This window comes from Ursus americanus, chromosome 24 (genome assembly GCF_024610735.1).
Source record: "Ursus americanus isolate L20-20 chromosome 24, mUrsAme1.1.p, whole genome shotgun sequence".
Lineage (NCBI taxonomy): Eukaryota > Metazoa > Chordata > Mammalia > Carnivora > Ursidae > Ursus > Ursus americanus.
In genome coordinates, this window is record NC_142150.1 from 10,812,212 (window position 1) to 10,826,404 (window position 14,193).

Below are 14,193 nucleotides of genomic sequence, written 5' to 3' on the forward strand. Positions count from 1 at the left end.
GGATCATTAAAAGAAGCAATTTCTATGATTCCAACCGGGCTGTTCCCATGGAATTAAATTGTGAAAGTCAGAGGCCTCTGAAATGTTACTGAAAGCTGAGACTGGGAGAGAAGACCTAAGTATGGATGGGCTGTGTGAAGTCAGTTTGTGTTTTTGGACTATTTTGAACCCTACCTTCTTTATCTTCTTCCGAGTGACTGGTATATTTTTTATGTAGCTCCACAGTATTAAGTGTGATCTCCAAAATTTGAGGTGTATATCTGAATATAATATTTATTTATTTATTTTATTTTATTATTATTATTTTAAAGATTTTATTTATTTATTTGACAGAGAGAGAGACAGCCAGCGAGAGAGGGAACACAGCAGGGGGAGTGGGAGAGGAAGAAGCAGGCTCACAGCGGAGGAGCCTGATGTGGGGCTCGATCCCAGAACGCCGGGATCACGCCCTGAGCCGAAGGCAGACGCTTAACCACTGCGCCACCCAGGCGCCCCATAATATTTATTTTTTGCAGACAGTTTTCATTTTGAAAATGTATGGCGAATCCATGCTGTCTGAATTAGCCTTCACATTATGCTCTATTCCTTATCCTGTTTTCTTTTTATTATAGCATATCACTTTCTGAGCTTATATGTATTTGTCCTTTAACTCGTTTACTGTGTCCAACACCATAAATTAAGTTCATGAGACCAAGGACTTTGTCTTGTCCACTGCTGTATACCCAGATGCCAAAAACAGGGGTGGCAGTATCGTAGATGCTCAACGAACATTGAATATTTGAAATAGTGAATTAATAAATGAATCCATATGTGTAAGCGCATACAAACATTTACTAATCCTTACATGGGAAATAAATATCACATAAAATAAAAATCAAAAACAATAGCTATTATCCCATAAGACCCTGTGCCTTTCTTCCACCCTTTTCCCCTGGAAGCCCTTCCATCTGAAATCCACCCACTGTTACCATTTTTCTTTTCTCTGAATGTCCCCCTGAAACTGGGCTCTTCATTGAGATTCATTGCTTTCTCCAAGAGTCCTCTCAGGTAGTGGTTGGTTTTTACTCATAGGACCTTTTTCTGGAGATGGGTAAATGCCTGCCCTCCTCCCATCTAATTGTTGATTACAGTCTGTTCTTCCTCCTTCATCCCTAAAATTCCCCAAGCTTTAACTCTGATAAGATTAATCATTGCCCTGCTTTGCTGCTGTGTCTTCCCTTTTATTTCTCGGCAGTTTGAGTTCTGGTTCCCTCTCATTCTCTCCACCAATATTCCTTCTTAAGTCGTTGGTTATTGCAGTGCATACATAGATGAGTATTTTAGCATCCTATCCTCTTTCTTTCTTGAACTCCCCTTTCCATTTATCTTAGTCTCTGGCTCAGCCATTCACTTCCTTAGATCTTGTCATTACTAATAACTACAAGTCTTTATCATCTTATTCTAAGCATCCAACTATCTGACCAACCCCTCAAATATTTCTGACCAATACGCTTCCTTCAAGCAGGACCAGACAAGATACAATTACCTTAACCCCCTTTTCACTGCTGGTCCTTAGCCACTGCTTTCCTTTGCTGACCCAGCTTAAATCTCATGGTCAACAAATGCAATGACTCTATTACCTATGCCTTCAAATCCCTGCCTCTCTCTCACTTGTGCTTCCTTGGCAAAATAGCAACTGCAGTTAAATTTGCCTTTCCACCGACTGTGTACTGGAACCAGGCAGAAAGAAGGACATGCAGTTCACTTACAGATTTTACTGCATGTTTGTGCCCATGGACCTCAGCTGAGTGAAGTCAGTCATGCCTCAGTAGTCATGCTTCACCTCCTCATTCAGTTCATTTTCCCACTCTCCAAGAACAATGGCCTTCACTTGATCTCAGTTTCCCTGCCAGCTACTATTCTTTTCTCAAATTCTTTTGTTCTGTCCCATTTTCTCTTAAACCGATTCCCATCAGGCCATCACCTCAACCTTTCCGCTCATTTTCATATAAATAAACCCAGTGATCAAGTCTCAACCCTCATCTTCCTTGACCTGTTAGCAGCATGTGCCACAGTTTGTCATTCCTTTCTCATATGTATGTTCTTCACTTGACTTCCAGAACTCCATATCCCCTTGGTTTTTCTCTTATTTCATTAGTTGCTCCTTCTCAATCTTTTCCTCTCCCTGATCCTTTATTATTGTGGTGCCTTGGGGTCCAATCCATAATCCTCTTCTTTTCCCAGCCTGCATGCATTTCTTTGATGACATGTTCTGTGTCACAGTTGTAAAACCATATCTGTGCTAATTCCAAAGTTCACCTTCCAGTCCATTCTTCTCTCCCACATGACTCTTTTGTGTCTCTACTTGGAAGTCTCATAGACATCTCAGACTTAGCAGGTCCAAAATGAGCTCCTGAACATCCCCCGCCTGTCCTAAAATCCTGATCTAGATACAGGTCTTCCCCACCTACAGTTATTGATCCTACATTTCAATAGTTGCAAAGGATGTAATTTACAATGTATTGCTAATGGTCCAGTTAAACTGCTTTTTAGCATATATCCATAGAACTTAAATATCATGGAAATTTGACACCCACCATCATTCATTTAAAAAAAAATGAGTTATATGAAGAAATCCTTCTTCCACACTTGAAATTTTACATCATTTATTTTTCTCCTTCACCTAAAATTTCCATCCCATTTTCCCCACTTTAATTTTTCCAAGTAAATGTTTTACCTTTGGGAGTCTTTCGTTTGTTCAGTTGTACTTTTGCTGCAACAAATATATGTATATGCATTGAAATGTTTTTATTTCCCTTAACTGGAACAGTCTAGGTCTTAAACTTTTTCTTTTGTTTTGGGTTTTTAAACAATTGTACAAGTACATAATTGATAAAGCATCATGAGTGTGTTACAAAATTTGACAATTATCAAACAAAAAAATAAATTCATTATCAGTTCATCAGTTAATGAGATGGACAGAGGGACTTTAAATATATTTTCTTCATTAGTAGATGAACAAGAATTGTTTCCAAAATCAGATGGTTCAACTTCAACTATGTTCCTCTCTTGTTTTTATAAGGTAGTATAAATTCAGCTTGTTCAGGTAAATAAGTAGATTGGAATAGAAAGATTATCATTTAAGCAGTTTTAATCTTTTTTGGACTCCTGAATTCTATCTCCAAATTACAGTACTGTATCATAAAAGTAGTGTTTAATGGTCCATTGGCTAACAATCCTATTAGTTCTTCACTTTTGTTGAACTCAGAGACTTGGCAGCCATGTAACTTGCAAAGACATTTGTTACGAGAATGAAAAAGTTGTTTGCCTTCTCAGTTCTGATAACAATATTTTGAATGTCCCCCCTCCTTTTTCTTGTCCACCTCCCCTTCCCCCTTTTTCTTTGGTCTTCTGGAAGTTTGCTGTTTGCCTCAATCTGATAACATAAAAGAAGGGCAATTAGGAAGGGGTAGTGGAGAGGAAACTTTGAACCATTATCATAGACCTTTTCTCATCTGTATCAAAATTTGCAAGTGGAGAAGAAAAGCACATTAAATTATATTTTACTCTTTGTAAAATTTGTAGATATATCAAGGTAGACCTATCCATTTGAAGGTAAGCATTCCATATTATCATCATAAGGTCATTTAAATTTTCGGTTACTATAAAATTCTTCACACTTAAGTTATAATGAAGGCTGAAGGATTTTTCAACAATCAATGCATTGTTTTGAAGCCCACAAGTAATGATTGTTTTAATTAAATTAAATTAAGTTTTTTTGTAAATGACGCTATTCTGTTCTTCAAAATTAAGAAGTCATAATGATATTTTGGCTTAAAATTGAATTAAATATATCGTTTCTTTTTAAGAGTATTGATGTGTTTGTCATAGTGAGCCTTCCCAAGTAGGAGCATGATATGTCTCCTGTTTACCAAGTTTTTTTTAATGTTCTTTAGTAAAGTTTTGTGCATATTTTCAGATAGAGGTCCTGCACATTTCCTGGAAATTATTCCTAGATATATTGGATTTTTATAGTTATATTGTGAATTTTAGCACAGGTGAATAGCAGGACATGGTGCTAAGATGGGGGTAATACATAAAATACTTTTATGTATAACTGTGGAAGGGACAGAGGACCATCTCGAATAGTAAGTCTTTTTATCACCGGGCAAATAAAAGTGTTCTACATGACTCTGTTGATTTGTTTTTCCATAGGAAAGGAGAAAAGAATTTGAACAAAATCTCAGAAAAACAGGTCTTGAGTTGGAAGTTGAAGACAAAAGGGTAAATGTACCTGTTAATTTGTACCAGAGTCTTGGTGTTTAAAGCATTGTTCTCTTCTACTACAGCCTTTGACCAGATAGACTTCGTGTTTGGGAGCAATACAATAGTTTTTTTAGCTACAGATACGTAGATGGTAGGGCCTATGGTCTTCCCAGTGAGTAAGTAGGTCAGTGCTTTGAATATAAGATGATGTGGGAAATGTTGTAAAAATAAATATACATAATTCTATTCAGGGTAAATTCTTTTATTTATTTTTTTAAAATCTTTTGCCATCTACTGTTTTTCTAGAATTTCCTTCAAAATGGTCTTTAAAGACCTATTTCGGATCCCACTCTGTCCATGAAATTCCAGTATTGTCTAGTTCTTATTTATCTGTGTTTTTACTGAACTAATAAATATGTGTTATACCACATAATCTATAACTTCTCCTGTGTCATGAACCCTATTACTTAAAGTGGCTCCTCTAGGTATAGGCCATACATAGCTGAGTAAGAAGAGTAAGTATGTCTTATCCTTTGTATGTATCCCTCATATACCCTAAGCACAGTTCTGAGCTCATGGTTAATGACCAATAACTTAAGAGATTGCCCAGAATCACATATGTATCTGTGGATTTGGGGCTAGTGTACATCGACTCTGAAATATAGTTTTTAGAATATTCTTTCTTTGTCTCTGTCACATACACACACACATACACACAACATTTACACATATACATACATGTATATGCAAGTGTCCTATATAGATATATGTTTTGAGCATTTGTTCCTCTAGAAATTTTGCTGAAAAATTTCAATAAATTGAAAAGGCTGTGACATCTTTATTTTGTTTGAGACTTTATAAAACTTTGTTTCTTTAATCAGTTTGGTAACAAATAAATCATGATGCTTCCCGTTATTTTGCCTTCTTTTTCTACAGAACTCTGAAGATGGAAGGACTTATTTTGTCAAGATCCACGCCCCTTGGGAGGTACTAGTTACTTACGCTGAAGTGTTGGGGATCAAAATGCCTATTAAGGAGAGTGACATTCCTCCAGCCGAGAATATCCCCTTTAGTTATATGCTCGGGCCTCTGAAGCTTCCAAAGAACGTGAGGCACCCTCGTCCTGAATATTTCACTGCCCAATTCACCAGACATCGGCAGGAACTCTTCCTCATTGAAGACGAGTCAAGCTTCTTTCCATCCTCATCAAGAAACAGAATTGTAGGTAGAGAAGACCTTTGGTCACATCCCTTCAAGTGAAGCATGTGTGCCTGCGTGTGCTTGTGTATGTGTGTGTGTACACATGTGTGATGCTATGTCTGCATGGTGTGTCTGCAGACATTTTGATAAGTATTTGGTGGTATGGAGCAGGTTCGAAAGTCCATCTGGACCACTTAAACCTGTTCACCTACTGACTTATCAAACTCGTTTAACACAGAAGGTTGACAGTGCGGACACAGTTGAGATAGAGGCTTCACGTAATCCTGGAAAAAGCTCTTAACTGAGAGCCAGGGCTTCGGTTTTATTCATTCTTTGTAAAATGGTTTTTTAAACTTAGAGTTTGGTTTTTACAAATACAGTGCACAGCAGGAGCCATAGTGGTCATTCCAAATGAAAATGGAATTTTAAAATTTCTTTATATAGATAGCATTTGAGAAACCTCAAAACTTTTTCCTCTCATTTAAAACCATTTTCAGTCCTGAATAATAATATTTCCTCTCTATTTCTAGTCCTCGAATCTTTACGTTTCCCATTAAAAGCCTCTCTCCTAAAGAATCCTGCTTCCCCTACCACTGTTTCCTCATGTTAAGATAGGAATAAAGTCTACCTCATTGGTTACTCTGAGAATTAAATGAGTTAAGGATGAAAGACTTTGATACCTGAATATGCTAGGTGCTCAATAAGTGTTAGGTGTTATTATTGATCTGACTTTAGAAGGAGAAGAGTTCTGGTTCTTTGGTGCTCTGACCCCTTCTCCCTCTTGCTTATTAATGTGATCACCAGGTTTCTAGCAATCACAGGACCCAACCCCTAGAGATCACTTACTCTCTTTTCCGGATTTGAGACCATATTCCCTTTAGGTTCAGTACTCTTCAGTGTTTAAGAAGGATTTTGAAATAATCATTTTTCTAGTTTCTCAATATTTAAAAAAAAAATCCACGGACAGGAATATTTAATGAAATACAATGTCTAGAATTTACATATAAAAACATGAATCTCCAAACCCAAAAGTTTTCTCCCTTTTCTTACCAGAAATAAAAAACCACCACCAGGATCACAACTATAAACCTAAGAGGCAACCTTTGAGGGAGTCAAGAGCCTATGACACAGAATCAGAAGACCTGGTTTCAGGTCACACCTCTGCTGCTTTCTCAGTAAGATAACCTCTCTGAAGATAGAACTAATGATGGTCAATACTGACATTATTGTCAAAATCAAATGAAAGACTCTGTGTGAAGCACTCTGCAAACTGTAGAGTACTTTAGATAGACTTGTTATGTTAAAAAGTAGCTAACAAAGCACCAGTGAACCAGGAGGAGCAAATCAGGAACTTGATCAAGTATAGAAATATTAGTATCAATTTCTCTTCACTTGTTCTGTATAAAGAACATGGATACCTTAGATTAATTCAGCATTAAAACAGCAATTTTTCCTCCTTCACCATGGAGCAGAACTATTTTTGCTCTGTTGAAGAAGTTATTTGGGAGATTAATGTGGAAACGTTCCTTCCTATCCTCATTTAGGACACTCAAGTTTATGTATGTACAAACAAAGTATTCCAAGAGCATCTTAACGCTGGTATTGAACTTCATGCTTCTCAAAGCAGACATCTCCAACCACCATGACATTGGAGCCTCGTGGTGTATATGTTATAACACCTAGCATGTTTATATATTTCCAATTCTGACTGATTTACAAGCAATTCTGTAGTTTTCAACCTGGTATTTACATATTTTAGCATATATATATAAATTTTCCTGAAGAATTGATACCAGATATAAAATTTCTGAATCTAAGGGCACACACATTTAAAATATTACACTATCACTCTTTAGAAAAAGATGTACTAATTTAGAGTCCTGATAACAACCTATGAGAGTGCTCCGTGTTCCACATCTTTCTCGACACTAGAATTTACCAATCTTTTTCTTTCTTTTTGAATTATGACATAATATAGAGGTAGGCCCCCAAGCCGTAATCGAACAGCTCACTGAATCATCGCAAAACAAACACAGCTGTGTACTACCGCCCACATCAAGGAGAAAAACTTGTTTGCTCTCCAGAAGCCCTACTAACTTCCCAATCACTATTTCCATCGTCCTCAGCAGAAGTTAACTTAACTTCCCACAGCAGAGGTTAGGCTGTTTTTAAACTTTATAAAAATGGCATCATGCAGTATATATTGTTTTGAGTCTGGCTTCCTTGGCTCAACGCTTGTTTGGGTCATTAATTTAGCTCTTGCATGAGTTTTCGTGCATTCATTTTCACTACTTTGTATTGAAATTTATTTGTGTATGTGTCATTATGGTTTTACTTTGCATTTCTCGGATATGTGTTTGGATGTGTTCATTGCTTATTTAGATAGGCACTTCTGTGAAGTACCTGCTGAAGTCTCTTGTCTATTTGTCAATTAAGTTTTTACTTGTTGATTGGTAGGAATTGTTTATATAGTCCTTATGTGAGCCCTTTTTTTTTATCATATATGTTATTGATCTTTTCCTACTGTGCTTCCGTTTTCTTTCTTTTAATGGCTTCTTTTGCTAAACAGATGCTTTTAATTTTAATGTCCAATTTCTCAAGACTTTTCTTTATGAATCATGCTCTTAGTCTTTTAACTACCACCAAGACCATGAAGTTAATTTCCTATATTATTTTTTTGAAGTTGTATTATTTTACTTCCCACACTGAGAACTGGCGTCCACCTGGAATTCATTTTTTGCGTGGTGCAACTTCCCACCGTATGTGTGGTCATTTACTTTGTAGCAATTATTGAAAACATTCAACTTTTCAGACCGTTTTTCAGTTCCACCTTTGCCATAACTCAAGTATCTATATATTCATAGGTCTACTTCGGGGCCCGGTTCTGCAGCCTTGATCTTTTAGTCTCCTTTCGTATTGATACCAACAATGTTGAACGTTACTTGAGTTCTGTAGTCCTAGAAAACAGGGACCGTTAAAGATATCCCCCACTCTTCTCGTTCTGGGAAGCTACTTCCTGCAAAGGATATGGGGTACATATGAGTATTCATAGATAACCACTGCCTCCATCTGCCAGTTTGACTTGACGGCACCGTTTGCCACATAGTTCATCCTAAATTCACCTGGCAATTAAAGTGTCCATCTATGTTAGTTGTCTTTATGCCAAGAAAAAATTAAGCTTCTCATATCTCTATGCCAAGCAAGTAGTTACAAGTTGGAGTCAGGTGCCCTGATACTTTCCCGTAGAGACAGGGAGGTAGGGATGCTGGTTTGCTTGGTGATTACATTTAAAAGGGATGGCTCCTAGAAAACTTAAGGAAATCACTCCTGGGTTGTAAAACTGTCAAGAGGCTTATTTAGCTTTGTTACAGATTTACATAAATCTCAAACAGATAGAAAAAGAGTTTATAATTATGAGTTCTCTAAAGGAAATGCTCTAAGAACAGAGAGGTCAAGGAAGTCTCTTTCCCTTTTGACACCAGGGAAATTTCAGTTCTTTTAGATTTATAATTAGCCTTATAATTTCTCCCTTTTGTAATCAGTTTGTAGTAGTAAGAGTCAAACATAGGCCCTCCATATTCTCACTCTTGGTCTGATAAATGGCTAGCTGAACTATTTATCCCCACTGATCAAAACAAAGTATTTGTTAGCTGACTTGACCGAACATTAATTAAACTTTCCTCCCACAAGGAACCTAAACTTTGATGACATTAACCCAAGCCAATACTGGCATGTATAATAGCCCTTCCTTACTGCAAAGAAGGACAGTCCCTGAACCTGGCTTGCCTCTCCCAAATGAATGAGTGAGTGAATGAATGAATAAAAAGAAAAGTCCCTTTTGCCTGACTTTTCAGATGTTCACAGGTCTCCCTATTACAATAGTTTCCCTCCCCCTCTTGTAATAATCTTTTCATATAATGTCTTTTCTAAGTCCAGATTTGTTTTTATTTGACAATACCATGCTGTATTTTTTTTTTTTTTTACCATGGCTTCATAATAAGTCTCAATATCTGTTGAGTAAAATTTTCCACTTTGTTAATACCCCAGGACGGACTTCTAGTTTTGGTGAATCTTTCCTAAAGAAATAATCCGGGGGCGCCTGGGTGGCTCAGTTGTTAAGCGTCTGCCTTCGGCTCAGGGCGTGATCCCGGCGTTATGGGATCGAGCCCCACATCAGGCTCGTCCTCTGGGAGCCTGCTTCTTCCTCTCCCACTCCCCCTGCTTGTGTTCCCTCTCTCGCTGGCTGTCTCTCTCTCTCTGTCAAGTAAATAAATAAATAAAATCTTAAAAAAAAAAAAAAAGAAAGAATCCAAAGTATGTAAAATAATTAATATCTATCACATTATTTGTAAAAATTAAAACTGCTTTCATAAATTATGATATTTTTACCATCATGGTGATTCAAGAACAGCCAGCACTCTAACCAACAATTCTTTAACTTGTGAGATTTAAGAAAAGGAGGGGAAGGGAAATAGATAGAAAACAGTGCTGAAAAGACCATATTCAGCAGAAGAGCAGAAAGTCTGAAAAGTTGCTGAAAAACAAAATGCAGATAGGATTGAATTGGCAGAAATGTGAGAGCAGAGGACAGCAAAGCCCAAATTATATGGAGGAAAAAACTGATGCAAAGGTATAGGTGATTGCAAAGTAGTTGTAGAGATATGGTCATCTTGTGTTAATAAATTCAGATGTCAGGAAGAGGCCGTGTATAAATCCTCAGAGTATCTGAAGTAATCAACATAGCTAAGTATCAGTTCTATCCCATATTCCCCCAACTGGACTGTTAGTGGTGACATTACACTCCCAACTTGAAGGCCTGATTATAGGAATTTTGGCACAAGACGTCCAGAGGAGCTTGGAACATTCCAGAAGCATTCCTGCCTCTCCCTGAGGGAACAGAGAGCTCTCATACCCAGGAGCTAAAGTACCTGCAAACTCCACATGAACTCACCCTCTCCACCTTCCCTCAAACAACAGAGGGAAGGTTCCTTCTTCATGAGAGCCTGTATCCACATTCAGACAAAGTTGGACATTGTTAAATTGTGATGGGAAAAAATGTGGATAGCATAAACTTCTGAAATGTGTGTCTAATGCTTACTTCATAGGTTTATTATATTCTTTCACGGTGTCCTTTTGGCATAGAAGATGGGAAGAAAAAGTTTGGGATTGAAAGACTGCTAACTTCTAATACTTACTCATCCGCCTATCCACTCCATGATGTAAGTATAAGCTTGGTTTTGAAATACTGAGCCCACTTTCCCTCTGACATTCAGAGGTCGCCTTGTTGGGAGAGAGAAACTTCCCTTTGCTTCCCCTTTTATGACAGGTTGCTTAATTCTTTTTCATGTTGGGAAAATCCCCCAAAGCCTCCCTAGTTCCCAGTGAGAACTTTACCGGTTATGCTGAAATACATGGTCAATACCTCTTTACACTGTGGTTTCAATGGAAATTTATTTTTAAAAAATGTTGCCTTTGTATGTGAATTTCCTTTAGAACCCATATTGAAGACAGCAGTTTTATTAAAAAAAAAAAACACTACAGAATAGAATATTTGGAAATTTCTATGTGAACCCATTAGATCTTTTCTCATTTATAAAGTTTTGACTTAAATTATATGCATTTATGTATTCATTCATTAGATACATGATTGGTTTTCATTATAGGCATACCTCCTTTTCTTGTGCCTTGCTTCATGGAACATTGAAGATATTGTGGGTTGTTTTTTGTTGTTGTTGTTGTTTGTTTGTTTTGTTTTTTTACCAGTTGAAGTTTTCTTGCAACCCTGTGTCATGGAAGTCCATTGGCACCATTTTTCCAACAGCATTTGCTTATTTCATGTCTCATTAAAAAGTGATTTTTTTTTGGTTTCCCACTGCATATATAAGTTGTTTACACTAAACTGTAATCTATTCAGTGTGCACTACGTTATGCCTAAAAAATGTACATACCTTAATTAAAAAGTACTTTATTGCTAAAAAATGCTAACCATCCTCTTAGCCTTCAGCGAGTTGCAGTCTTCTTGCTGGTGGAGGGTCTTGCCTCCGGATGGCTGGGGACTGATCAGGGCAGTGATTGCTGAAGGTTGGGGTGGCTGTGGCTGCATGTTGAAATAAGAAAATGAAGTCTGACACATCGATTTGACTCTTCCTTTCACAAATAATTTCTCTGTAGGGAGAGATGCTTTTTGATGAACTAGGTCTGTTCAACGCTGTCTCGTTGATTATCTTTGATATGTTTTCTATGAGAGTACAGCAGAATTTTCCAAAATGGGTGGCAGTTTTTATTAGGGAGTACCAATTCAGATGAAATTAACTCCAGTGTTAGAGAAGCCATCCTCCTTCCCCAACCCTCTCCCTCCCTCCACACACATTTTTTTCCCCCTCTGGGGCAAAAGAACTTCTAGGGGATTAAAGATTCAATATAATGCCATGGTCATTTGGTAGAGAGATATATAGTGGGTAATACTATACAATGCGTTATCTGTCAGTCTTTCTTCACAAAAGGGCTCATTTCCTTTTAGAAGATTTTGAGGATTGTTGGTTTGTTTTTAGGGCATTAATTCTCATTTTACTATTACCAGGTCATTAAGCCAAACTAACATCCTCAAGTCACCAGCAACTTTAATCTGTACATCCAGCCTTCCAGCTGAGTTATTTGTGATCACTAGAAAATCAGTGGTACTTAGCTGTTGTGAGAGATCGTTGTAACTTACTGTTAGTTTTACTTTTTTTTTTCTTTTTTTCTATCCTGAATGCAAGGTTAGGTACTGGATTTTCCCTCTGTGCTTTCAAGAATCATTTTTCAAGATACCCAAATAGGCTACCTTTTTATTTCATTTTTCAAGATTCAGTAGGATTAGCTGCAGAAGAAGAAAAAAGTTGGAATCTAGGTGATATAAAATCTTATACCTTATCATATAGAGATTTTCACATGTGCTTAATTTTCAATTGGTTGTTTATTCATGTTGTCCTCAGCAGTTCACTTGTCTGCGCGAACAGTTAAAAGAATGTGTTGAACTGCCATGCGTAGACAATACTCTGCTCTGTCCTGAAGGGATATTATTAAGAAGGCAACTCAGTATGTAACACTGGGAAAATCTTATGCATGAAACAGTACTGAGGGTCTTTGGTGCTGACGTTTGTGATGCGTGTTTTAAATTTTCTGGGAAATTGTGTCAATGATTACCAGTGAGGACCACACAAGTGCGGAGGAGATTCCTGTCATAGCACTATGACCGTTCACTGAATTTTGCTTGAGTACAATTTTTCCATCTATAAAATAAAAGTGTTAGTGTATTTCGAAAGTCCCAGCCAGTTATACAGTCAGCATGAATCCCTAGTAGAATTTGAGTAGAGAAGAAAGGGCATTCCATAGGAAAGAGCAGCTGGAGTATGGCCAGAGTCTCAAATGTTAACTTGTGTTTTTAACTCCCTGAGTGGAGGATCTTAATGATTATCACTATTGTCATAGTTTATTGTAGATTTTAGGAGATAGTTGTGTATCAGTGGAATATGAAAGTTCAAATCAAAAGGAAAAGAACAATTTGCCTCATGCACTAACCTTAAAAAGCTGTGTTTGTTTACTTCATCCCTGTCTTTTGCTTTGTCATTCAAGTACTTTCTTTTTGAATATCTGTAGGGTCAATATTGGAAGCCTTCAGAACCTCCCAATCCTGTCAATGAGAGGTACATACTTTGCCAGAATTGGGCTCGGTTTTCCTATTTTTACAAGGAGCAGCCTTTAGATTTGATTAGGTAAGTTCCTTACATTGTATCAAACTGATTAAAGCATGATGAGGTGATTTTTTATTCACAATAGCATCTCATTCCCTTTCTTTTACCACTGTTTTCACCCGCTACATGTTACATCTTCCTAGATTTGTATCCATACGATCATTGAGTCACTCCTTTGGTGTGCAGAATGCTGTTGCTGGAAAGCTCTTAACCATGCAGAGGTAGCTTGATAGTTCAGAGGTTGGGCGTTTAGGTATTTAGGTAGGCGGGTTCAGATCCAAGTTCTTCCCCTTAGAGGCTACATAAACTTGGTCAAATTATTTAACCTCTATGAGGCTCATCTGTAAAATGGGAATAACAATGGTACTTTCCTTATGGGGCTATTTAGTAATGAAATGAGACATGTATATGTTTTAGCATAGGGACTAGCACTTAGTGCTTCATATATATTAGTTTTGTTTTGTTTTCTTTTGTTTTTCTCTGAGTCCAGGAAGTTAGAAGATAGCAGAAAGCTTGTGTATGGAGGTGTGTGTGTGTGTGTGTGTGTGTGTGTGCGCGCGCGCACACGCGCGCGTAGATCTCAGAGATCCGTCAAGGCGCTGGTTCCCTGACCTCAATTCTTTAGACCGTTTCATTGGCTAAGCAAGAAGACTGCCGCTGCAGGTTCCTCCCTTGAGCCCCAACAATACCCCGTACATACAGGATGTCGGAGGACTCGTGCTGTGATTTCAGTAAAGGAACAATCAGATGAGACCCTGGTTGCTACACACCTCGTGTTTCACTCGGTGATTTACGCGGGTAGTGCTATGCTTGCACAACATCACCCTGTCCTTTTCATGAGACTGATTTTGGTGCATACGTCCAAATCAGTTGAACAGTTATCTCAACGGTTTCGTTTAAGGCAAATAAGGGGAAATTTTTAAGAACAAATGAAAGGCAGATAGCACAGATAAGCCGGTATTTTTAATAAATCATTACATGAACTCTTCGTTGGAGAGCTGTTTTAATTGTTTTG

The 14,193-nt window shown here is 37.6% G+C and overlaps 1 protein-coding gene across 2 annotated transcripts in view; it reads left to right on the forward strand.

Annotated features, from left to right (window-relative positions):
• The window catches only part of ANO5 (anoctamin 5), a 102,617-nt gene that overhangs the window by 36,143 nt on the left and 52,281 nt on the right, over positions 1 to 14,193 (forward strand). For both annotated transcript variants that reach the window (XM_045808608.2, XM_087855346.1), the window contains 4 exons: positions 4,195 to 4,263; positions 5,182 to 5,466; positions 10,551 to 10,664; positions 13,084 to 13,199. In XM_045808608.2, coding sequence (XP_045664564.2) covers positions 4,195 to 4,263; positions 5,182 to 5,466; positions 10,551 to 10,664; positions 13,084 to 13,199 — 584 coding nt within the window. The remainder of the gene's footprint in view (positions 1 to 4,194; positions 4,264 to 5,181; positions 5,467 to 10,550; positions 10,665 to 13,083; positions 13,200 to 14,193) is intronic.